Genomic DNA, 27,551 nt, shown 5'->3' with positions numbered 1-27,551 from the left:
AGCTCTGAAATCAAACGGCAGAACGAACGAACATTTTTAAACACTTGGAGGGTGTGAAAGCTTGCAAAATTGCGTAATTACAGGATACAGCTAACCATGACCCACAGACGTACTGAACATACTTATAGAAAAAACTCGGTTTATAAAGATTGAACAGGCTTCTATGTCTTACTCTTATGGTTATAGGAATCTATTGAAATCCTACGAAGCAGAAGAATATATAAAATTGGGGTTATAAGATAATAGTAAAGATAGACATACGGACTTATCTTATTAGTATATTTTCTGCGCTTCTTAAAATAGGAATGTAGAGGAATAAGGCTGATGGTAGATTCATTAATGATCAACATCTGTTTAAACATAGAGTGTCATAGTTTATATATTAAGAATAAGATACCAGCATTTAATCTTGGGGTATTATAAGGTAACTATTATAGGGGTCAGTAACAACAGCGCCGCAATTTACCGCAGCTACATTCAGCTACCATCAACCGTTGCAACTAAATTTGAATTTTAGAACAATAAGCCGAATCTGCATGAGCTGCAGCCTTGGTCATAATCAGTCGAAGCCGCCGATCCTTAGAGGCATAACAATATGTTCTGAGATTGTTTGTGAGTGGCGGAAAAGAATTGGTACAGAGCTGAAACACATCACAATGAAAACAAAATTGAAAAAATTTTACAAAACTTATCTTCCTTCTATCAAAAGATTCATGAATGAACCACAAACTAAATCTAAATGATATGTTTAACGAATAAGGCCTAAACTCTATTTGTAATATGCAGGGTTCGGAAGCCGCAGCCGCAGCCTCAGCCTCAGCCACCATCAGCCGCGCGGCTTACGAGAAGCCTCAAAATCAGCCGCGGGGCTTCCTCAGCCACCCAATAAGCCTCAGCCTTAGTCGCAGCCGCGCGGCTTAAAGAAAACATAAGCCACTGTAAGCCTCAGCCGCATTCAGCCACTGTAAGCCTCAGCCACTGTAAGCCTCAGCCACAGAACTCCAATTCAGCCACATTAAGCCTCAGCCGCACTAAGCCTCATTCAGCCAACGCCCCTCTAAGCCTCAGCCGCAATCAGCCGCGCGGCTTATAGTTGGGGAAGCCTCAGCCACACTCAGCCGCGCGGCTGTTAATAATTTGAAGCCGCAGCCGCACTCAGCCGCGCGGCTTCAAGAAAGCCTCAGCCGCAGCTGCAAAGTTATGATTATGCCGCAGCCGCAGCCGCGCGGCTTGATATTTGTAAGCCGCAGCCTCAGCCGCAGCTTAATTTTTTTAATTCAGCCGCAGCTTTGACACAGCCGCGCGGCTGAGATATTGTAAGCCCCAGCCGCAGCCGCAGGTGCTAAATTAGTACAAGCCTCAGCCGTCAATTCAGCCGCGGGGCTTAATTTTCATTTAATTTTGTCTGTCTGAAGCTTAAGATCTCAGCAACCACTGAACTGACAATGTTGTCCTTCTCAGGAATCCTTTTACTAAAGTAACAGGATGTCTATGTGTCTGTGTATCTGTGTGTCTGTACCGAAGGATCTCTCTAACCGCTGAACCGATCGGGTTCTCCTTAACAGGGTAGCTTCTCATAGGTCCTGGGAAGGTTTATAACTATTTTTTTGGGGGTGGGACACCCCCAACCCCCCAAAAAAATTAAAAATCCCCCCCCTCAAAAAAAGAAAAAATTTTTTAAATTTTTTAAACTAAAATTAAAAATGAGGGGGGAGGCCCCCCCCCCTAAAAAAAAAATTCCCCCCCCCCAAAAAAAATTTTTTTTTTACTTTTCTTTAAAAATTTAAAATAAGAAATTGAGTTATTAAATTTGACTCTCTCTCTTCCTCAAGTGCCCCCTAAAGGCCTCTAGGGGCGTAGCCGCTAGTTATATATATATTGACATTGGATGGTTTTGAGCTAATTTTGGGGTGGGGGTCAGACATTTCCATCGCCCAAAAATAATTTTTTTAAATGTTATACTTTTAAATTTTTTTATATTCTTTTATAAAAATTTTATCTTAAGTTTTTTTTGAAATTACAACATAGAAACTACCATCTCGAACAACTACAAAAAGTTTGAACCTGTAATGTAAGAGCTCCAGTGGCGCAATCAGTTAGCGCACGGTTCTTCTACACTGTTATGCCGGGGTTATAAGTTCGAATTTCACCAGGAGCAATACGTTTTTGAACGTTGATACTTATGAATATTATTGAATACTATTTATAGGGTAACTGCCCTACTGACGTTTGCCTAATTTTATTGTTTTTAAAAGATACAAATTTTTCAGAATTTACTTAATATTCACTATGAATTTGCATTATCTTAAATTTTTTTTCTTGTACAAGTGGCCTATTTAGCTCAATGGTAGAGCACTCGTCTTGTAAACTAGGGACCGTGAGTTCAAACCTCACAGGGGGCAATCAATTTTTGTGATACTCAAGTTATATAGTAGCTTCTCTATTATTTTTCCGTTTAGGTACGCAATACTTGTTCTATATAATTAAGCTTCTCCTACTTAGATATTTCTTCAATTTTAAATGTATTTAATACTTTGTGGTTGATGAGAGACACTAAAAAAGTTATGCAAAAAAAAAGATTTATACATATTTCATTTTTCATAGTATTTTTAAATTAATGAAAATAATTAAATTAAGATTTGAGGAGGGGGGAGGGTGTGTGTGTGTGTTTATTTTGAACACAAATTATCCTAATATGTTTTCTAACAAAAAAAATTTAAACAGCGATGTATTTTACTTTTTAAAGTTGGTTAAAAAAGGTCTGTAAAATGCAATAAATTGTCCTGTATAATATGCAAAAAAATCTACATAATCTTTATGTACTCGATAGATTGAAATAGTTAAATGATTATCATATATCATCCGATTTTGTTTATTTTACAAAGATGCTTACTAAAATTGATTTTATTTTCGAAACTGCAATTATTATAAAAAAAATGTTTCTTTATCTTTATCATTATGTTATACAATTTCTGAATTTATAAGCAATACATGAATCGATATATTATTACTTTGATGTTGTCCATATTTTCATGTACTCTGATAAAGAAATAATCTCAGCTGGCTAAAATAACAATAACCCCCATACACCCCCTTTAATCCATCTCTCCCCTCTTATGGGATATATAAATGAACTGGCCAATAAATGAGGTCCATAATTTTATTAACAAATTTTCTTTTTTTTAATATATCCACATATTCTATTATATAAAGTGATAATGTGAAGCTTCTTATTGATCCAGGGAAAGTTTATAATTTTTTTGGGGAAATGTATAAAGTATAGAGAGTTATTTTGTCTGTAGATTAAGAATCCGATAACTACTGAACTAATGTAAACTTTTTAAATTGCCTTTTCCAAGTTTTTGAATTTTTTAAAAAACTAAAATTAAAACTGGTGGGTGCTCAACCAAACTCCCCCCTATTTTCCCATAAAAAAATAATAAAAGTCACCGTTCATCCCCACAAATTTTTTTTTCTTCTGGGATTCGAACCCGGATGATAGATGGTTCAAAGCTGTTAGCGTACCAAAAAGCTATCAGAGCTCCAATATTTCAAAATGAAAATTTGTCTTATTTTTAGATCATTAAGTATTATGATGTCTGTTTGTTTGTCTGTCTATATGTTTGTACTACAGGATCTCGCTAACTACTAAACCGATATGGTGCTCCTATTCAGGGTAGTTTCTTATAGGTACTGGGAAGGTTTACAACTATTTTGGGGGAGGGTACCATCACACTACCAGAAAAAAATTGCCTTAGAAAAAAAATTAAACATCACCCCAAAATTAAAAATGTGATTTACTCGCCCTGGCCCTCCCCACCCAATAAAAATCACCCTACCCCCCAAAAAATTATATTAATTCAGTTCTTCTTTTTCCAGTACCTATTGTTTAGTATTTTTTGTAATAACTTCATAATTACATTGTCATTAAGATTATGTGACATAAAAAGTTAGTCATAAAAATTATACCCATGAATAATTGTAATAAAAAGCACTTTTGTAAAAAAACATTTTTCATAAGAGGTAAGTTTTTATGACAAATACATTTATTGCAAGTGTACATATGATAAGCATTTTAAAGATGATTATTTTTAAGACAAATTTAACCTGCGTACCATGGCTCAACATGTAGCGCATCTGCTTGTCATCATGGAGGTAATAGGTTCGAATCTTGGCCAGACACTGCGCGAAAACTGAAGACGTTAAATGGTTCCTACTTCAGCTATGCCAGGTATGCAACATGTAAAGTTAGAGTATGATTTCCTTGGCTCGTAAACAGGCGTAACTCATTACCATAGGACTTTCTGGCAGGTAGTTGGTTGCTGGATAGATGTCACTTAAATTGGAAAGAATTGGTTCCCCTTAATTATCCAAGGTTCAACAAGAAGCGCATCTGCTTGTCATCAGGGAGGTAATAGGTTCGAATCTCGGCCAGACACTGCGTTATAACTGAAGACATTAAATGGTTCCTACTGCTGCTATGGCAGGTGTGCAACATGTAAAGTTGGAGTAGGAGGATTTCCTTGGCTCATAAACAGGCGTAACTCATTACCATAAAACTTTCAGGCAGGTAGTTCAATAAAAAAAGTTGGTTGCTGGATAGATGTCACTTAAACTAATACAGAAAAGGAAAGAATTGGTTCCCCAAGGTTCAACAAGTAGCGCATCTGCTTGTCATCAGGGATGTAATAGGTTCGAATCTCGCGCAGACACTACGTTATAACTGAAGACATTAAATGGTTCCTAGGTGCTAGGTGTGCAACATGAACAGGCGCAAAGGAAAGATATAATTCCCCTTAGTTATCCAGGGTTGTTGGACCTTGAGTTAATGTCATAGAAACCCTCGACCGTGGCTCAACATGTAGCGCATCATAACTAAAGATGTTGAAATAAATTCCTACTGCTAAAAAACTTGTATAAAACTTTGGGTACCAATATAAAATTTGGGTACCAGTATAAAACTTTGGGTACTCGTATAAAACTTAAGGTACCAGTATAAAACTTTGGGTACCAATATTAAAACAAAATTTTAGGTATTAGTATAAAATTTTGGGTACCAGTATAAAACTTTGGGTACCAGTATAAAACTTTGGGTACCAGTATAAAACTTTGGGTACCAGTATAAAATTTGGGTACCAGTATAAAACTTTGGTAACTGTATAAAACTTTGGGTACCAGTATAAAACTTTGGGTACCAGTATAAAATTTGGGTACCTGTATAAAACTTTGGGTACCAGTAAAAAACTTTGGGTACCAGTATAAATTTTTAGTACCAGTATAAAACTTTTGGTACCAGTTTAAAACTTTGGGTACCAGTATAAAACTTTGGGTACCAGTATAAAACTTTGGGTTCTAGTATAAAACTTTGGGTACCAGTAAAAAACTTTGGGTACCAGTATAAATTTTTAGTACCAGTATAAAACTTTGGGTACCAGTATAAAACTTTGGGTACCAGTATAAAACTTTGGGTACCAGTATAAAACTTTGGGTTCTAGTATAAAACTTTTGGTACAAGTATAAAACTTTGGGTACCAGAATAAAATTTGAGTACTAGTCTAAAACTTTGGGTACCTGTATAAAAACTTTGGGTACCATTATAAAACTTTGAGTACTAGTATAAAACTTTGGGTACTAGAATAAAACTTTGGATACCAGAATAAAATTTGAGTACTAGTATATAATTTTGGGTACTAGTATAAAACTTTGGGTACCAGTATAAAACTTTGGGTACCAGTATAAAATTTTGGGTACCAGTATAAAACTTTGGGTACCAGTATAAAACTTTGGGTACCAGAATAAAACTTTGGGTACCAGTATAAAATTTTGGGTACCAGTATAAAACTTTGGGTACCAGTATAAAACTTTGTGTACCAGTATAAAACTTTGGTTACCAGTAAAATTTGGGTACCAGTATAAAACTTTGGGTTCTAGTCTAAAACTTTGGGTACCATTATGAAACTTTGGGTTCCAGACTAAAACTTTGGGTACCAGTATAAAACTTTGAGTACCAGTATAAAACTTTGGGTACTAGAATAAAACTTTGGGTACCAGAATAAAATTTGAGTACTAGTATATAATTTTGGGTACCAGTATAAAACTTTGGGTACTAGAATAAAACTTTGGGTACCAGAATAAACTTTGGGTACCAGTATAAAACTTTGGGTACCAGTATAAAATTTGGGTACTAATTCTGAATCAAACATTTGAAAAAATCCTGCTGTCCTCCCCCCTCTTCCCTCCACTCTTATTCTCACAACCCCTAACCACCCTCAACTCTCCAAAAAATGTCCTAGAATGCATTTAAAAAATCCAATTTAGCCGAAGCCTCAGCTGCAAAGCTTATTTTATAATCAGCCATAAGATCAGCCGCAAGGCTTAATATTGTATTCAGCCGCAGCCGCATTCAGCTGCGCGGCTGAATTTAATTCAGCCACAGCCTCAGCCGCACGGCTTTCAGTAAGCCGCAGCCTCAGAATCAGCCGCGAGGCTTAATTATGTTATCAGCCACTCTCAGCCTCAGCCTCACTCAGCCGCGCGGCTTAATTTTCCAATCAGCCACTGTAAGCCGCAGCCGCTATGAGCCGCGCGGCTTTCAGTAAGCCGCAGCCTCAGCCACAAATCCTTCAGCCACTGTAAGCCTCAGCCACCCTCAGCCACTGTAAGCCTCAGCCGCTCGAAGCCTCAGCCACAAAATTCCAATTCAGCCACTGTAAGCCTCAGCCACCCCAATTCTTATTAAGCCTCAGCCGCATTCAGCCGCAGCCACTCTCAGCCGCACTAAGCCTCAGCCACTCTCAGCCTCAGCCACTTCCATAACTTTAAGCAGCCGCAGCCGCAGCCGCAAATTAGGATTCAGCCGCAGCCGCAGCCGCGCGGCTGATAGCGCGGCTTCCGAACCCTGGTAATATGTTTCTCTAAGGAGTTCTACTTCATTTTTATCCATTTGTGAATAAAAATATATTCAGGTCAATATGTCTGTCTCGGGTTCAATATAAATCCAGAGGTACATTTAGTTATGCAAGTTTAAAGGATGTCTGTGTGTGTATGTTTGTCTGAATAAGAAAAATCTCACTAGCCGGTAGACGGAACAAACCCCCTTTAAAGGTGATGTGTTTTTTTTTTGAGTCCTAAGAAGGGTGATTACTTAACCCCTTTAAAATATACTCTCCTCTTTCTCTAGGCTATGGGTGAGCAATGGTTATACCATAGGTTCTTCAAGTTCTTGAATTTTAATTTTGGAAGCAAACTATTTAAACGAAAAGCTTATTTATAATTTAGGTCAGTCCGTCCGTCCGTAATTTCTTGCTCATGGAATCAAGGCCAATTTTGTTCAGTAGTAGCGTAGCAACATCAAGTTACAATATTTCACATATAAAACCTAGCGGTTGCAACCCTAACATCAAGGAGAGATAGGAGTTAAAATTGTCTATAATCATCTCAAGACTTAAACAAACCAAAAAAGTAGCTTTCAACTCTTGAAAACTTTACAACGCTTCCCTAACCTAAAGAGTTCTATTGGCACAATGGTTTCTAATATAAAAACTTACTTTTTTAATTGACTATATTTTACTTATGAAAGAAAAGTATTAACAACCACCACCGCATACAAATCAGAGAACATTTAGAATCAATATCTTAATTTCTTTTCACAAAACTTTGCCAAACTACAATTAGGAACCAAACTTTGTTAGAACTTATCCAGAGCAGATATATAGGCACTGAATTAGTTGTAAGCACCACAGATTTACAAAGAGATTTTTTTAGTTGCGTAGCTAGTCTACAAGTTAGCCATATGTTTCTATCTATAAAGCTAAATTTCGCATTGTACAATGTACATTCTATTATCTCTTAAGCGGTATACATGATTTTTTTATACTGAAGTCGGTATGCCTTTCATAAACTTTTCTATATAGTAGCAATTCTACAATCCCAAAAAAAATGTTCATCTGTCTATAAGGAGTTACATTTTTTCGGCTGCTACTTATGTAAAGTAAGGGACTTATTTCTGTTGTTGCTTAATTGCAAATGGTTAAATTGTTTTGGAGGTCTAATAATAAGAAGTCGTCGTTGATATTAGTGAAATTTAAAAAAAATTATATTAACGTAATTTAACAAACATTTATTAGTTGACTATGATAAAAAAAAAAGCTTTTTATTGTCGTTATGTACTTTAAAATTGAAGTAAATCTGTTAAATAAGTAATTTAAAGTAGATATTTCTATTTAACTCCTTTAAAAATACTCTATAACTCTCCATCTCTGTCCTTTTAATCCTTACTCCTCCCCCTATCTACTCCTTTTCTTCACCTCTATGCACTAAAAGATCTTCTTATGTACATTCACCTGTCTGTGTTGACCGATACGTTAAGACATTCATCCAATAGGAGCTCGAGGGATTTGTTTGAGCAGAGTATAAGTATAGCGTCTGCAAGTTGAAGAGTTCAGTTTATTTTTTAAATCAAACTACCAAAATGACCGGCAGAGGCAAAGGAGGAAAGGGACTCGGCAAGGGAGGCGCCAAGAGGCACAGGAAAGTGTTGAGAGACAACATCCAGGGTATTACCAAGCCCGCTATCAGGCGTTTAGCTCGACGTGGTGGTGTCAAGCGTATCTCTGGACTTATCTACGAGGAGACCCGTGGTGTTCTTAAGGTTTTCCTTGAGAATGTCATCAGGGATGCTGTCACCTACACTGAACACGCCAAGAGGAAGACTGTCACCGCTATGGATGTTGTCTATGCCCTGAAGAGGCAAGGCCGCACCCTGTACGGATTCGGAGGATAAACTTATTGCACGACGGAAAACAAACGGTCCTATATAGGACCCACCATATTAATCATTTTGATATTTTTACCTGTAATTAAATTAATTTTCATAGTACAATTAATACCAGGGGTCGGCAAATATGCGGCTGGGTGATCAGAAATGATTTTGTTCTAATTAAATAAATGTCCATGCAGATGAAAATTCTCCAGAATAAGATTTCTCACAACCACTGCACTATAAAAGTGGCGTGCACAGTGATACGCGATTTTTTAAACTATAAAAGCAATATATCTATTCTATAATATGAAATCAATTTTATTTTGGAAAAAAATACATTTTTGAATCTTAGAATTTGTATACAGTTAGTGTTGTCAGAAAAGAAGTTTATAATTCAAGTAACACCATAAAAATACCTATTTAAAAGAGAAATACAACAATAAAAATCTGAACTTGCTTTTCTTTTTGCGTAATTCTCACCCTAGCTTTTATTGTAACCTAGCACATAGTAATCGATATAGTATAACTTGGATGTTGCACCAGATTTTTATATACTCTAATAAAGTGATGCCCACATCGGGCTAAAATAACGATAATACCCATCCCCTTCTATAGTGTGAACGAACTGACCAATAAATTAAATCCATACTTTCAACCTCTAATATACGACAAATTTTCCCCTGTCAATATATCCACGTATTCTATATCCATCCACACAGTATATTTTGTCGATGCGCGCGTTTCTTTTTACTTAACATACTTATGGACAGTGCGCGCAGCGCGCCAATATCTCCGTAAATGATACTCTGACCGCTACTTGCGCTGTACTCAGCGAAAACATCTTGCAGTTTTGACACGCTTACAAAGAAAAATTATATATTTTTGGTAAACGGGAAATATTGTTTAGTCATTACAGTATCTTACAGAACACACAACCTACACAGTAAAGAATGAGGTATATGTCAAATTCAAACATTTTTTGGGACAAAACAACATATACATTTAATATTCAACATTCATAAATGGTAATTACATTGCATTAAGAATTTATTAATAAACTATTTTTTATATAAACAATGATTAACACAATATAATACAAGTATCCAAGGACTGAAAAACGCCTGAGGGCGGTGTTGTGACAAAATATTCTTAAAATTATAATTTTATTATTGTTTATTTTTTAGAAATAAATAAAAAAATAGTATTAACTGCTTATCAAACAAAACTTAGGTCAAAAAATTGCAGGCTGTGTAAGTTTTATTTTAACGTTTTCCTATTCGTTGACTTAACAACTTCGGGGACTTTTATTGAATTTTGATTCCTTGGTTCATTACGTTGAATGTCCAAACGTTTATAACCACTAATAGTAATTTATGTGTATATTCCTTGGGGATGTACATCAATTTATCGACCATTGTCTTATCCCCTAAGATCCCTTAAAAATTATAATATTATAGCGGGCACACAACTGGATATAACTGGAGCTGGCCCCAGATCTCCTCCCTGACTGCCATGAAGTACCAGAGACATGGATATGTTGAAAAGAAACCTTTCCTACCTGGCCAGAGGTAAATTCATAAAAACAAACAAGGATATCATCATCCATAAAAGCTAAGACCGTCAAACAAAGAAACATTATTAAATCTCACGGATTTAATATGCAACATTATTTAGAACACGGCTGGACCCTCAGATGTCAAAACTTTATTTTAGTGTTTGGCCAAAATGACTTAGCAATTGTATCTGTAAGTACGTCTAATAACACCCTTTGCTATTTTTAAAATCCTAGAAAATTTTTTTTGCAAGAAAATTGCATAAATTCGCAACCTTTTTTAGAACCACTACATAACTCGAGTTTTAAAACTTTTTATATAAAATCCTTTTTACAAAAAATATCAATAATTACTTAAAATTAAACCTGAAAGAAAAAAAATCTCATTACACGGGTTAATTTGCATGTTTTAGGTCTTTTTTTGAGGAAAGTATAACTTCCACATTTTTGACAATAATATATTTTTTTAACATTTCAAAGTAAAATATAATAAAACTTAAACGATTTTTCTTGAATTATCAGTTGAAAATTTCATCAAACATGCAATTTAAGTGATGAAAATTTAATAAAATCATTTTTTGAATGTTTAGAATTACCAATTTTCTACATTTAAAACAAAATGTTAAGAAAATTTTAAAACATTATAATATATAACTTAAAAAAAAAAATAACATTTTATAAAATGATGTTTTAAAAAATAAATCATTAAAAGGTATTAAAATGCATTTTAAGTTGCTTAAAATTAAAACGAGAATATCTTTTTACACTTTATTCTTTGTAATAGAAATTAATCGTCATTTGTTGAAAATGAAACATTTAATAAACTAATTGAATCTTTTTGTGACCATGTTTAAACTTTTTAATTTTTACACTAAGGTGTTTTTTAATGAAAATCTTTGTTGAATTCTCTTTTGCGACAAAAAAAGAAAGGGAATTTTTTACTATTTCTAGGTTATCTTATGTAATTTAAACTATATAATATGAAATAATTTTTAATTGTCTTTCTTTTGAGCCACAAAACACTGTAAAATGTAACATATATGCTAAAATAACAATTTTTTTAATGAATATTATAATATCCTTATATGACATTGCGTCAGAGCTTATTCTTTAGATCATATGTTCATGAAAAGTAGTCATAAACTTGGAGGGTTGCGCTATTTATTAGAATATTAAATAAACTTGAATGGTAAAAATATAAGCATAGCCTTTGTCAATTCAAATGCTTTAGGTATATTATTCGGAAAGTTAGTTAAAAAAGAGAGAATTTGCTGTGTATACTGTTAAAAGACTTTCAAAAATGTAAATTACAAAGCAATCCTAAAAGATCGGGTCGTAGGCGAGTCTTAGTCGGGGGTTTTCTGATAGCAAATATTGCGTTATTGGTATACAATGTAAAAAAAAAACATTTTTAAGAAATTCTTTAAATAAAACCCAACGTGTATTGGCAGTACAAACATCTTAATGCTAGCAGACATATGTTTATCAACATTTGCAGAAAACTATTTCCACAAGAAAAATTATTCAGGTTTCTACTTCACAATTTTAAATATTTCTTTCTGATAAAATGTTTGACATATATCGTATAATCATTTACCAAAAAAAATATTTTGATAATTTAGATTTCAGAGAAGATTAATCCTTTCAAAAAACTAAGACGACATTTTGCATCTTCTGTCATGACATTTTAGAAAAAAATATAAAAAAACAAAATTTAGTATGAAAACTATTTTCATCGATTTTTCTGAAGGTATTATCGTATTCTGTGGCTTTGTTATTATCATTTGCTTATTTCGAAAGTGCCAAACATTGTACCCTAACTTATTCATTTAATAAACAAGGATGACAACATCCATACGTAGCGAAGCACAAAATTTTGTGGATGGGACTGACCGTCATGGTTGTTTCTTCAAACGACGTGAAATTTAATTTTGATATCTTTACCTGAAAAAATTTTGAAAATCGGACTAAAAACACCAAAGATATGTGAGAAAATGTAAAAAATATAAAAATAGCCAGAAACCTGCAAAAAGGCAGTCTGACCGTCATTATTGTTTTCTCCAAACGACGGAAAATTTAATTTTGATATTTTTAACTGAAAAAATTTTGAAAATCGGACTAAAAACACCAAAGATATGGGGGAAAATGTAAAAAATATAAAATAGCCAAAAACCTGCAAAAAGGCAGTCTGACTGTCATAGTTGTTTTCTTCAAACAATGTGAAATTTGATTTTGATATGTATAACTGAAAAAATTTTGAAAATCGGATCATAAACACCAAAGATATGGGAGAAAATGTAAAAAATATAAAAATAGCCAAAAACCTGCAAAAAGGCAGTCTGACCGTCATTATTGTTTTCTCCAAACGACAGAAAATTTAATTTTGATATCTTTAACTGAAAAAATTTTGAAAATCGGACCATAAACACCAAAGATATGGGGGAAAATGTGCAAAATTAAAAAAATAGCCTAAAACCTGCTAAAAAGCCGTCCGACCGCCATTGATGTTTTATAGTTAATTGTGCTCCTTAATGATGGGAATGTTGTCAAAAAATTTCAGAATCCTATCTTTTATAGGAGCTGAGTAAATCCCATTTCCCCCATAGCGTTACGGACGGACGGACTGACTGACGGACGGACTGACTGACGGACGGACATAGTGAATTATAGAGTAGCTTCGCTACTAAAAACTAACCGTGAGAAGTATGATGTAACTTAATGTATAAATCCTATTATGTAAAGTAGTTAGCTTTTTTGTCTGTAGTGAAAGATCTCGCTAACCACTGAACCGATGTAGTTCGCCTTTACAGTGAGTCTTCTTATAGGTCCTGAGATGGTTTTAGGCTATTATTTCTGTTTTTCTGTATACATTCGTATATATAGAACCCCAAGATGCTAGGGACGCATCCACTAGTATATTAAAAAATTAGATAAATATGCACAATGACATATCTACATTTAAAACTTGAAATGCTTGCTTTATGAGAATATGCCTGGTCGATCTCGAAATCAATATTTTGAAAAAACAAGTAACAGGATATTTATAGCAAATGAAATATTGTGTAAGAATATCTCATATTTATCAAAATTCAAAATTGACATACGTACGTAGATTTTTGTGTGTGTTGATTATAGAGTTACTTCTCTTACTAATAAAAGGAGGATTAGGTTGCGCTTAAAATCCGTAAAAGTTGTGAGTTTTTAAGTTAAAAACAGTAGTAGAACGTTAAAGATTAAAGTTAACTTAAAAAAAATTTTTGCCTATATTTCTTTTAATAAGAAATACACATATTTAGTGAATATTACAGTTCTACTGCTATTTTTAAGCCTTAAAACTCACACCTTTACGGATTTTTAGCGCAACCTACTCCTCCCTTTAAACCAATATTTGTCTGACTATAACAAACATATGATCTTTAACTTACATAGTGCGTCTGCAAGTTGTGACGTAAAACTTCTCTAGATAAACTATATATTTTCTCAGCTGCTGTTAAAGTTAAAATGCTGAAATTTTTAGTACAGTTTTTCAAAGGAGCTTGTTCTCAATAGCTTATTTTCTTCAACTGTTCATACAATGTTTTTGACTGCTCCGCTACTTATTGATGTTGTCATCCTTGTTAGTCTTACATACGGCATTCTATTTGTCTGTTTGTGTGTCTGTGTGTTTGTACCGAAGGATCTCGCTAACCACTGAACCGATCGGGTTCTCCATAACAGGGTAGCTTCTCATAGGTCCCGGAAAGGTTTATAACTATTTTGGGGAGGGTACCACCACCCTCCCAAGAAAAATCGCCCCTAGAAAAAAATTCCCCCCCCAAAAAAATTATGTTTGTAGAAAATTTTTAACTAAAAAAATACGGGTGGTGCACCCCCCCCCTAATTTTTTTTTACTTTTTCTTTTCAAATCTAAAACAATAAATTGGGTTATCAAATTCGACTCTCCCCTCTTCAAGTTACTCTAGAGGCCTCTAGGGGCGTAGCCGCTAGTTCTAAATAATATAATATGTATTTTTAAATTATATAAACAAAATAGAGACAAGAATGTTAAAATAATCAATATAGATAAGGTACATTCAAAACTATTCAAAACTATTCACACCAATTTCATGCATTCCACTTCACACAAGAATAAGTAAAGTCATTAAGTTTTGCAATGTAAAAATTTAAAACAGACTAATTATCGAGATATTATGTCGATTTATTATATAATTTCTAAAAACAATGCGTTTTTTATTCGATCGTGTTGTTGAAATATGATTAAAGCTTACTAGATAGTGTTAGGATATGAATTTATTATTAAAGAATTATGATTTAAAAATTAATTATTCCTTTGAAAAAAGACAATGATTGAGTAGCCCCGCTGTTTAAAATAAGTATACAGTATGGAACTATTTATCTGTAACTGACAAGGACGTACCTATACCTACAGAGAATGCACATGTCATTCTGTTGGCATTTCAAATCTACATTTTACCCCAATTTTTGTACTATTTTAGTTTTTAAACACATGTGTGCAGATTTCTTGCAATTTTTAATATTCTATTTTATTGTTTTATTCATAGACTAGCTGTTATTTCTCGAGGGGCACATGAGTGGGGGGGGGGAGTCGACTCCCTACTTTCAATTTTAGTTTTAAGAAGAAAAATTATTGAAAGATTTTTTTTTTGAGGGGTTGATTTTTTCTGGGGGCGATTTCTCTTAGGAGGGTAGTCGTACCCTCTCCCAAATAATTATGAACCTTCCCATGACCTATGAGAAGCTACACTGTTAAGGAGAACCATATCGGTCGAGCAGTTAGCAAGATTCTTCTGTACGCACAGACAAACAGACACATAAGGATTTTTAGATGTATCAAATGTTTTGTTGTTTGATTTCCACGCCTTAATTCATGGTGTGGACATTTGGAAATATTTGAAATATTTGTTTAAATGACAAGGTATCTATTATAAAGCTCACATTATTATAAGAATTGTTTTTGTTCTACTTCTTTTGCCTTACATTCCGTTGATATCATTAAAAAGTATATTGTATGACTGCAGAGTACATTCATGTCCTAATTTTATATATATAATGTTGTTTTTTAAAAGCGAAGCTTTTCTATAATTAGGGTCGGTCCGTCCGTACGTCCGTCCGTCCGTACGTCCGTCCGTCCGTACGTCCGTCCGTCCGTCCGTAACGGATAGCTTTTTTCGTTCATTTTGGCATGTTCGAATTGTCCTATTGATTTCAAATTTTGCATGGTGATTCCTTTAGTAGTTAGGTACGATTTAGAAAGCGTAGCAACTCTATAATCATCACCAAAATGTCCGTACGTCCATTTCAAACATGTTGATTTTTTTACTTTTTTAACAACAAATTTTTATGTGATCTAATCATCCGATTGATCTGATTTTTGGTATATTAATTCCTGGGACAACAAAGTATAATTAAATAAGCAAAGCAACTCTATAATCAAGTCCTAAAAATGTAAGTATGTCCATAAACATTATCCTGAATCAAGCAGTTTTTCAACGAATTTACTTACAATTTTGCTTTGACTCTTATACATTTATATTATGATTATTTAGTTATGACACTATACATGTGTTAATGTCCGTTTGTCCTACCGTTTCAGTGCTTCGCTTTTATGGATGTTGTCATCCTTGTTTTTAAATCTTTTCTATTATTAGTGTGGGTATGTCTGTCCGTCCGTAACGGTTAGCTCTTATCGTTAATTTAGGCAAGTTAAAATTGTCCTTTCGATTATAAATATAGCATGGCAATTCCTTTAATATTTAGTTAAGATTTATGCGTAGCAACTCTATAATCATTAACAGAATGCCCCTACATAATTTTTAATCACAGTGATTTTTACTTTTTTTATAACAATGTATTTCTAAATTCAAAGACCCAATTAAGGTAAATTTAAGCCTTACCAATTATCTATTACTGATTCCTAATACTTTGTTCATATTAAAGAATATATGCTGTTAGCCTATCAATATAGTACTATTATTAAACTAACTTGAAATGGATTTTAATGGTATAATTTTAGTCATATTATCGATAAAAATAAAATAATGCAAATTTGCCATAAAAACGACTAAATTAATAATCTTCAGTTTTTCAAAAGGAAGATTTTTTAAGGCAATGAAATGATATTGTACACAAATCACGTATTTTGGGCAGAAATGAATTTTCATCTTTTGAAGATGTTAAGTTTTAAAATAATTTCTAAACGTTTTAGTGCTTTTAAGAACGTCATTTTTGCTATGAAAATTTGTTATCAAAAGTGACACAGTCATGTTAAGGATTTTAGAATGTTCCAGTATTTTCTTTCTCATTCATTGAATTGTTTGCAAAATTAGATCTCATTTTACAAATATTTACAAAATATTTGGTTAAAGGAAAAAAATATTTTCAAAAGTACATTATCCTTGTCATAAAATGAAATAATACAAAGCTTTTTGCCTTTTAATGATATCTAGGACGACTAAGCTTTAGATTTTTTGGAGGGGGAAGAGGAGGAGTTGATAAAATGAGGGGTTTTAAAGGTTTGCGGGCGGGGGTTAATCTAATGTATTTTCTAAAATTCTAAAACAACCCCTACACCGCCATGGAGTTCCTGGATAATACTATCGCGAATTTTTTACACTTTTAGAATATTAAATTACTAGCGGCTACGCCCCTAGAGGCCTCTAGGGGCACTTGAGGAGAGAGTTGAATTTAAAAATTAAATTTCTTATTTTAGATTTTAAAAGAAAAAGTAAAAAAAAATTTTTTTGGGGGGGGGCGAAATTTTTTTTTTCGGAACGGGTGCCCCGCCCCCCTCATTTTTAATTTTAGTTAAAAATATTTTAAAAAAATTTTTTTGGGGGGGGGGGATTTTTCATGTTTTGGGGGTGTCCCACCCCCCAAGAAAATAGTTATAAACCTTCCCGGGACCTATGAGAAGCTACCCTGTTAAGGAGAACCCAATCGGTTCAGCGGTTAGCGAGATCCTTCGGTACAAACACACAGACAAACATCCTGTTACTTTATTATAAGGATGTGCAACTACAGTAGTAGTAGTAACTTTTCACCAAAAAATCAGAATTTAATTAGCAACACATATTATACTTATACCTTACAGCTTGACGCTATTATTATAGTACGTATATCATACGGATAATTGAGTTGACTGTTTCTGAAAGTCAAGGTAGAATAGTCAAGGCAGAATACCTGCAAAATTCCATGTACATACCATCACTGCACTAGTTTTATCATCTTAAATATTTCAGTTTTGTATAATTTTCTGCTCAAAGTTTATATTTTAATATATATTAAAAAGACAGATTGATAGAGAAAGCAATTTATTGAACTCACTCGCAACATAACGTCCTTGTTTGATTTTACCTATCCTATTAATCAAGATTTTTCCCGTTAGGATCTTGCTAACCTATACTCCGATTTAGTACTCCATCTTAGGCCCTGATCTTAGGAAAGATTCATACAGGTTCAGGATAGGTTTAGGGTATTTCTTCTTAAAATTCAAATCTATGTTTGGTTTTCAGCTATTCTACTGCCCTCTTATTGCTAGGGACGCAGACACGCGTTTTTACCATCTATTACCATCAATGAAATTTCTTAATTTGGTATTCGATTTTTACAAAACATCAAAACAAAACTTAAAGTAAAATCTTTAAAAGTTTTAGATTTATTTTTTAGAAAGTATGTAAAATTGAAAAGTAAAATTGTCTTAACCTATTTAAATAAGAGGTCATAAAAATTCTTTGTACCTAAAAGATTTATTTTATTTATGTGCGACTTCAAATAGAAAGATTAGACTTTAGAAAATATTGTAATAAAATCAGATTACATTTAAGTTTAGTTTAATAAGAAAACTACCCTGTTTTGAAAGAAGTTTTATTTTTGTGTAAGAAATCTTTAATTAGTTTAAAATATGTTGAAAAATATCTTTTATTTCAGAAAGTAAAGAGTTGTCAATAAAATTTGAACACAAAATTTTGTTTCCTTTACCTAAATAGATACTTGAATTTTAAGTAATCTGTCAATGTTGCTTCAATCCTAAAACACTAAATGACCCGAAAAGATAAGAAAAGAATTTAAGACGTCACTTTTTTCAACTCTTCAAAATGACACAAAATTCAGAGTTATTTTGGGGTAAGAACAATAGAAGAAAATGAGCAATATCCTCTATAAATGAAAAGGACCTCCTTTTTTAAACAAAAGTAAATTTATATTATGCATGTTGCTGCAAAAATTATAAAAATTAGCAGCATAAAAAACTTGCAAAATTTCCATTTAATTTAAAACATTGAAGATTATTTATAGCTTGCAAATTGTCAATTAAATGAAAATGCATAATTTATTTATGCGTTTGCAAAGACATGGCTTAACACTGAAAATCTAATAAAGTGGGATGCCATCATCCATAAGTAGCGAAGCACAGATATATAAAACCATTTAGAAAAATATCAAGAAAAGTAAAAATAACGGACTGAAAAATTAACGTATATTGACAGACAAAACAATGTATAGAGTGAATACGTACAGGTTATACCTTTACCAAAAATTTCAGCTTTATAGCTGTATTATAAGCCAAGATAAATAAAGATATAAACGGCATTTTAGCCACAAAAAAGGAGCCGTACTTACGGACGTAATAAGGTTCGGTTTACATGAAAATTGAATGAGTTTTATGACCAAGTTTGTCTTGAAAGGTGTAACACTGGAAAGTTGTCTAAAAAATTGACATGCTCAAACAACTTTTCAAACTTCAAGGCTTTTTTGCGTACCTAACTTTGTTTAGGACTTTTTTTGCGTATTTAAGTTAATGAATATGTGACATTAGTTATATTTAGATTTTAAATATTTAGAAACGCGCACATCACAAAATTTGATATAAATAGGAAAGCAATTACAAATGAATTATGGCTTTACGAGTTAAAGATCAATCAGTTCAACCATTCCCATGAAATTAAGTGTCAAAAATGGACATCATTTCCTTAAATAAAATTAAAAAGTTCATAATTAATTATTTTCAATTCTTTAACCAATTATGGCTGCACCCCTTGCATCTGGGGGGTCTAAATACCAATACTTGAATCTAGAAATAAAATATCCTAAAACCATTCCTGGATTTATGTGAAGCTATCCTAAAATGGAGGAGCCAATCGGTTTAATAACTATTGATATTTCAAACTACAGACAAAAAAATCTTACCACCTTATATAATAGGTTTAAGTTATCTAACTATAAATATTTTCAAAATATTTTAGAAAATATAAATTTACATGACAATTGTAGAAAAAAAGTAACAAAATATTGAAGACTAATATTCAAATATTGAAGGTCAAAAGAAAACTGTACAAATTATTTTAACATGAAAAATGAGCAGGGGGTACAACAAAAACAAATTTTCAGGAAATTCCTTGCAAATGACAAATCTTTTTATCCACGGATCATTGGACACACTTAAACAAATTTGATGACCCTATGTCAACTTTGGGTAATAAATAATTTGGTGTGTTCTATGAAAAAAACAAGGATGACAAAATCTGTAAAAGCGTAGAGTAACAGAACTGAATATACAAAATATAAATATATAAGTTTTGATAAAATTATACGTAAATTTGTTACAAAACTTCTTAAATACAGAGTTCTGTTTAAGGAAATATTGACAATTTTAGGACTTGATTATAGAGATGCTTCGCTTATATTATTGTACCTTGTTGTAATAGGAATCAGTACTCCAAAAATCAGATCAATCGGATGATTACATCACTTTAACAATTGTTGTTAAAAAAGTTAAAAAATCAACATGTTTAAAATGAACGTACAGACATTCTGGTAATGAATATATAGTTGCTACGCTTTCTAAATCGTACCCAACTTCTACAGGAACCACCATACAAAGTTTGAAATTGATAGGACAATTCTAACACGCCTAAATTAACGAAAAAAGCTATCCGTTCCAGACGGACAAACCGACCCTAATTATAGAAAAGCTTCGCTTTTAAAAATAATAAAATGTCTAAATTTAGTTTGTGAATGAATGAAAGGTATAGAGAAAGAGAGAGAATATTCTTAGGATAGAATGACATGACGTTGACGCAGAAAATGATTGTTAAAATTTTTTCCTTTGGCAGTGGAGCATATTTTAGTTGTCAACAGCCAACAGCTTTATGCGCAATATTTCAATTCTACCTTATATTTATATTTTTTTATGAAAATACGCAAGAAATTGGAATTTTAAAAAAACTGTCATTTTGAAAAGAATGAAATTATACAGAATGAAATTTGAAAGTCCATAAATCTATGTATGTGGGATTCTTCACTTATAGATGAAATAGATTCTTAAAGTTACTGATTTACAATTATTGTAATCCTATTGCCTTCCTCCGTTCGAAAATTAAACTGAATTAGATTAAAGAGCAACTATAAAAGTTGCAATATTTTCTGGAAAAATATTTCATTGTTGAATGATTATATCCCTTTTCTAGGTACAGTGCAAGACGAGAACTTGACAATCATGTCAAAGGATACAAGTAAGAAATTTTAGACTTTATAAAAGGGTTTGATAGTATTCGTTTAGTTTTTCTTTTTCAATTTTATGTGTTAAATACTTTTATTTGAACAAATTATTTATGTTTTGCTGGTTTTTTGTCTAAATGTTTTCCTAGTTTATTTTATCAAATAAATTTGATTATCTAGAGAATTAAGACAAGAGCTTGCAAAGGTTAGATTCAGTGTGGAGAAGGATAAGGCTGGTGTTACTGATAATACTGAAAAAGTTGTTCTCAAAGCTAACTTCTACAAATCTGTCATTGGAGTTAAGTAAGTTTTATCTATTGTCTATTACTCCTTTATCTATGATTTATATTAATTCCATTGTTCTTTGATATTAATTTGCTTCATGAAAATGTGTGAAGAATTATGTCAATTAATTTTGTTAAATTTTATTTGCATCAATTTGGCCTTTTTATATTAATGTTTTTGATGAGATACAAGCATTTAAAATTAATTATTTGGGTTTGTTAAAATATAAATTAGTAATTTCATTTGTAATTTTGTAGAACATCACGAGGCCCAGGCAACACATATACTAGCCAACCCGTGGGTAGAGTTGGTTACTTCTCAGCTATTCAGAAGATATAAAACACAGAAAATTTTATTTATTTATTTGTAATTGTAAATTAAACTAGCTTAGATTTTACAATAAATTTTTGTTTTAATAATAAAAGTGTCATTTGATTTTACATTTCTAGATTAATTAATAAAAACGGCTTATTATGCAGAGTATACATGTATTTACAGTCTACCCACTTGAAAAAGAGGTTTGTAATGACAGACGTTGTTAGTGTGCGGACCAGGCTGCCTGCCGCTTACTTGGGTTTTTTAAAAAGCGAATCTTTTTTTATATATGAGTGTCTGCACGCAACAGATAACTCTTATCGTTAATTTAGTTATGTTAGAATTGTCCTACCGATTATAAACTTTGCTTGGTGATGCATGCTACAGTTATGTACAACTTAACAACACAATATTCGTTACTAGAAAGTTCATACTCTCATTTAAAACTGATTTTTAACTTATTATTAAACATTTTTCACGCTATAAATATCCTATTCATCCGTTTTATGGAACAATAATTCCTGGGATAATAAGTCACGATATTTTAGGTGAAGCAACTCTATACAAATTCTAAAAAAGGGTAAGTATGTCTTTAAACAGTAACCTGCAATTAAGGAATTTTGCAACAAATTTTTTTAAAGCAGGGGGGGGGGGCGTAATAACTTCTGAACTTAAACAGTGAGCAAAATGGTCTAAGTATTGAGCTAGATTCTTGAAACTTGGTACATAAGCCAAGTCCTATAGGTACTACATCTAAATGAAAAAAATCAAAGTTTTTTATTTTTATGTTAGGCAAGAAAACCCTGCGGAAATGGGATTGTTAGGCCTTTATTCATCAATTTTAGTCTATTTTGATGTAGAAACTTACTTTTTTCTTGTTTTTTCTTAAGTTTTTTCCTTTAATACATTATGTCTATTCATAAGGACACTATTTAAAATGATTTAGCAAGTTGGGGACCGAAACTCAAAAAACCTACATATAATTTGATATGTGACAACACAAAATATGAAAAAATGCACCTAACCCCTGGGATGCACCCACCTAGCCAGCTGGAGTCGGTCCCTGGCTTGCTAAATCATCTTAAATAATATCCTTGTGAATAGAAACAGCATATTCAAGGAAAAAAACCTCAAAAGAAAAATTAAAGGTAAGTTTGAACATCAAAATAGACCAAAAAAGGCCTAAAAACCAGATTTCCACAAGGTTTTCTTGCCTAACATAAAAATAAAAAACTTTGATGTTTTTTCATTTAGATGTAGCAACTATTGGACTAGGATTATGTACCAATTTTCAAGAATCTAGCTCAATATTTAAACCATTTTGCTCACTGTTTAAGTTCAGATGTTATTACGCCCCCCCCCCCCCAAAAAAAACTTTTGTTGCAAAATTCCCTAATTAAAGGTTACTGTTTCAGTGTTTATATTCGTTGGTAAGGCCGTCTTATTTTAGAGCCTCGCTTTAATAGATGTTGTCATCAATGTTTTGTATAGAATTTACTCAACAACCAATGTTATGTATGTACCTCTGTAAAAAAAGATGACAATTTAAAAGGTATATTGGTTTTAAAAGCATATAAATCTGTAAAATCTATCACAAGTACATAGCTTGATTATCACACTAATAACTTCACAAAATCACAGTAACATTGCATGGAATAACAATTATCACATCCTTATAAAAAAAATGTATATTAAGTGTCACTATATTGTCGATGTGTCAATATTATGCCTGCCAGGTTTAGTTCAATATAAATCATAATATTAATAAAAATTTTGTTAGCCCGGGCTTACAAAACTAAAATTAATCTTAAAATAATTCATTTTATTATCTACGGAAAGCTGTCTATAATACGATGCAATAAATAACTATTAAAATTTTGTCTATGTATATCAGAATACAATATTTTGAAGCAAAATTTATGTGATATTGGCACAATCTGGTGCTTTCCCTCAAAGTCCCTAGCGAGCTCAGGGCAATATGAGGGAAACCGCCCAATAAATTCAAATGGCAAGGTAAACTCTAAAGTTATTTTTGAAAATAGTTCATAACAACATTTTTGATTAAAATAATAACAAAGGGCTATTTTTATTTCTTTTTAAAAAACTAGTGGCTACGCTTCTAGAAGGCTTCGATGATGCTATCATAAGCTTCTTTGTAAAGGAGAACCATATCGGTTCAGCAGTAAGGAAGATCCTTTGTTACAGACAAAAAAGCTTACTACTTGATTTTTACAGCCTCAAAAAATCTACTGGAAATGCTTCAAATGTCGTCTCAAGAGAGAAAAAGTTTGAAAAAAAAGAATATGATATAAAAAATAACATAAACATAAATACATGATTATGCGTAAATATTTAGATTAAAAATATGATAACATCAAAGATCCAGTTTAAAAGAAATTAGGCCATGTGTTTTTCAGTTTTTTTATTTCGTTGCAGAACCTCACACAAAAAAAATGTTATGCTCCTTTTTACAGAGAATAAAATTTTTTTTCCAGTATTGCTTCGAAACCGATTAATATCCGCTGGGTTAGAACTGGTTCTCAGCATACTGAAAAATTATGCAAGCATCGTATTACAGTCAATTTTCTAAGAATATCAAAATAAAAATCCTAAAATTGATACCAGTTTTGTTACAGTTACAGTTTTACCCAGGCCTTCGACCCCTCGGGGAAAAACGGTTTTAATTTTGTAATTTTCATTTTGATATCCGCAAAAAGCTGTCTATGATACGATGCGATAAATAACTATTATAATTACAACATCTTATCTACAATTATTTACACAAATACAAAACATTCTGTCTCAATGTTGATTATTGCTGACGTAACAGATATAAAAATAGATTTAGTTCTGTTGCTGACTGATAATTAAATCATATTTCACATGATTAATTGTAACATTTTAATCACGGAGAGAGGGGACATTGGGCTGTTTATTACACTGGTCCCCAAAGTTTTATGATAACATTTTTATTTGTTGACTTAACTTGGGGACTTTTATTAAATTTTGAATGGCGGGTTTATTAAGTTGAGTGTCCAACCGTTTCAATCACCAATTGTAATCTACTGAAGGGGTAACTTTGTGTATCACCATTGGAGATTGCATCAATTTATCGGCCATTGTCTTATCCCTTTAGATCCCTGCATTTTATTAACTTCTACATAGTTAAAGATAAGAGAGCTAAGCTTATAAGTATTATAGCTGTAGATCCTTGACAACTAGAGGGTGCATGGCTAGGTTCTGAAGATGAAAGAGATGAAGTAGAAACCGGAGCAGGAGTAACATTAAATATTGTTTCATCCAAAGATTTCAAAAAATCCTAAAAAGAAATAAGATATGATGTGATCACTACTTGACAGCCGTCTCTATTTTGTCTGTAGGTTGTAAAAAAAAAACTGCGACTTAATTGAATTTAAATAATAAATATAGCGCCAGAATGAGATAAGTTTAAGGACCGGATGCAGCTGAAATATAAGTTCACCAGTGACTGCTGGTTTTATTTTTTTCCAGCTAGTTAGTTATCCTTATATGAAAGAAACAGGATGTCAATCTGTGTGTCTTTCTGTGCTTAAGGCCTTCTCTAACCACTTCTTATAGGTCCAGGAAAGGTTTTATTTCTTTTGAGGAAGGGTACGCCAAGGAGAATCGCGACGAACCCCAAACTGTCCCACTTTGAGAAAGACGATTCCAGTGACGTCATATACGTTATGGGAAAGAAAAGGGGAAGGGGGGAAGAAAATCTCTTCAAAAGAGATGGTAGAAAAGAGAAGAGATTTTCTTCCCCCCTTCCCTAAACGTATATGACGTCACTGGAATCGTCTTTCTCAAAGTGGGACAGTTTAGGGTTCGTCAGAATCGCGGGTAGACTTTATCCTCCCTCCCCCTCTTCATTCCTCAAAAGGCGTTGCCCGTAGCCACAGTGACAAAGATTTAAAAATCTGAAGGTTTAGCAATAAAGGTTTTTTAAAAATAATTTGCGAACTAAACCAGGTATTAGGTATAGTCAACAAGCGAAATAAATCTAAAATAATATTTGGGGGGCAGATAAAAAGGTCGCTCATTCTACTAATTGTTGCCTCCCCTCATCGACAGCTAATAATCATTCACAGGTTTCGTGATTTCTTTCTTCGAACTAATTTCGTTGTTGGTATAAGCTGGAACTAAACTGTTACACATTAACAAAATCTTTTAATTAAACTATTTACCTCGACCTTATCCGCCCCAGCAAACAACACAAACATTATTGTGATCAAAAACATTTTGTCAAGAAACATCTTTATTTTTCGCTGAAAAAATAGGATGAAGTTCTGCGAAAATTGTCATGACGACATTTTACCCAACCTAATATTCTCGACTCTAATGCCAATTTTAGCAGAACAGTGGCTTCATTATGAAGAAACAAAGATGACAACAACAATAAGAAGCAAAGCACTAAAAATCACGATTAAATCCGAAAAAAATATCCGTCAGACTATTTAAATATATTTTTTTCACAGGTCATAGAAATATTTACTGAAAATTTCAGTTATCAGTCTTAAATAGCAGTTGAGTAAATCACAGAGTAAATTTTAGAGTAGCTTCGCTGCAAATATGTACGTAGCCCAAAAACTTAAATAAAACTGACTTATATTTTCATACTTTTATAACATACATCGTGATTCATAAACACTATAATTAATCAAAGAGAGGGGACAATGGGTTGTCTATTATTACACTAATTCCCAAAGTTTTATAATAACGTTTTCTTATTTATTAGCTTAACAACTTTGGGGACTTTTGTGAAATTTGATTTGTTGATTCAACAAGTTGAGTGTTCAAACCACTAATTTTAATCTACAGAAGGGGTAATTTTGTGTATCATCATTGAGCTTCTACAGTACATGAATTTATCGTCCATTGTCCTATCACTTTAGGGGTAAATATTTTTTTATTTTTTTGGGGGGGGGGGGCTGGGACAATGTCCAAATTTCTAATCACCAACATATGTTTATATTAGACCTACAGACTTAAGATAATAAAGGTGCTAAATTTTTACCTCATTGTAACAAATAAACTACAATGATTAACGATCATGGCTATCCGTTACCGACGGGATCGACCACTATTGCAGAAAAGCCTCGCTTTTAAATTATTAAATAAAAAAAGGTTTAAAATTTCATGATCGGTCTTTTTGAAACTATCACACGAGAAGGTTGACTACGACTAAACATTTTCGGCATAATAAAATAATAAACAAGTTTATCATTTCACTTAAAAATGAAAATGGATGTGGATATATAATAAGTTTTGTAAAATCCTATCTATAATACAAAGTAAAACGATGTCTGTCTGTCTGTCTGTTTGTTTGTACCGAAGGATCTCGCTAACCGCTGAACAGATCGGGTTCTCCTTAACAGGGTATCTTTGCATAGGTCCCGGGAAGGTTTATAACTATTTTGGTGGAGGGTACCATCACCCTCCCAAGAATAATCGCCCCTAGAAAAAAATTACTTTCTCGTTATAATTTATTGTTCTCTCCACCCTGAGTTTTTAGGTTTTGTTTGGATTAGTAAGAAGGTGTGTACTGGGTTATAAATGATGTCACTCGTAGGCTTTGTTTGGATTAGTAAGAAGGTGTGTACTGGGTTATGAATTATGTCACTCTTAGGTTTTGTTTGGATTAGTAAGAAGGTGTGTACTGGGTTATAAATTATGTCACTCCTAGCGCTATCTAGAGTTTCAACAAAAGTTGAAACAATAAATGTCTTCTATTCTCATTGTGTCTTAAAGGTGTTTTGACTTTTGTGTCAGAACCTAAATTGGGTCATAGTGCATTTCATTACCCTAGGTTAGGTAACTTAATTTCACTTTTCAATAAAATCTAAAATGCAGCCGTTTTTTAGAAAATTAAATTTGAAAATTTCAGGTTCAATTTTCACCCCCTAGGAGTTGCCGTATAATCATGACAAGAAAAGCAAAGATTATTTATTTAAAATTTTGAACAACTTTGCTTTCATGAAGTATTTCATAAAACCTCTCTATATATGATTTATTTAAGGCTGAATTTCCGTGACCTTAACAAAGCAACTCATAAAAATGGCCATGAATCAACTCACTTCAGGAGTTGTTTTATGAAGAACTTTA

The 27,551-nt window shown here is 32.6% G+C and overlaps 3 protein-coding genes and 1 long non-coding RNA gene across 10 annotated transcripts in view; 3 read left to right on the top strand and 1 right to left on the bottom strand.

Annotated features, from left to right (window-relative positions):
- The window catches only part of LOC145313402 (uncharacterized), a 152,686-nt gene that overhangs the window by 56,918 nt on the left and 68,217 nt on the right, over positions 1 to 27,551 (top strand). The gene's annotated exons all lie outside the window — the stretch shown is intronic.
- Positions 8,453 to 8,884, top strand: LOC145315117 (histone H4). Its single transcript, XM_080155158.1, has one exon. The coding sequence runs from the start codon at positions 8,471 to 8,473 to the stop codon at positions 8,780 to 8,782; it is 312 nt and encodes a 103-aa protein (XP_080011284.1). The 5' UTR covers positions 8,453 to 8,470; the 3' UTR covers positions 8,783 to 8,884.
- Positions 9,566 to 21,551, top strand: LOC145315116 (uncharacterized). Its single transcript, XM_080155156.1, has 5 exons — positions 9,566 to 9,716; positions 10,219 to 10,329; positions 20,798 to 20,842; positions 21,009 to 21,131; positions 21,371 to 21,551. Exons 1-5 carry the CDS (start codon positions 9,712 to 9,714, stop codon positions 21,450 to 21,452), a joined length of 366 nt encoding a protein of 121 aa, XP_080011282.1. The 5' UTR covers positions 9,566 to 9,711; the 3' UTR covers positions 21,453 to 21,551.
- On the bottom strand, positions 22,969 to 25,786 carry LOC145313389 (uncharacterized). The gene is made up of 2 exons (XR_013877319.1): positions 25,634 to 25,786; positions 22,969 to 24,747 (listed from the first exon to the last, which is right to left on the bottom strand). It is a non-coding gene; the product is annotated as an uncharacterized LOC145313389 (long non-coding RNA).

Source organism: Acartia tonsa, chromosome 3 (assembly GCF_053477335.1).
Source record: "Acartia tonsa isolate MP-2025a chromosome 3, ASM5347733v1, whole genome shotgun sequence".
Taxonomy (NCBI): Eukaryota; Metazoa; Arthropoda; class Copepoda; order Calanoida; family Acartiidae; genus Acartia; species Acartia tonsa.
Note: the sequence above shows the minus strand (reverse complement) of the source record. Positions and strands in the feature narration are given on the sequence as shown.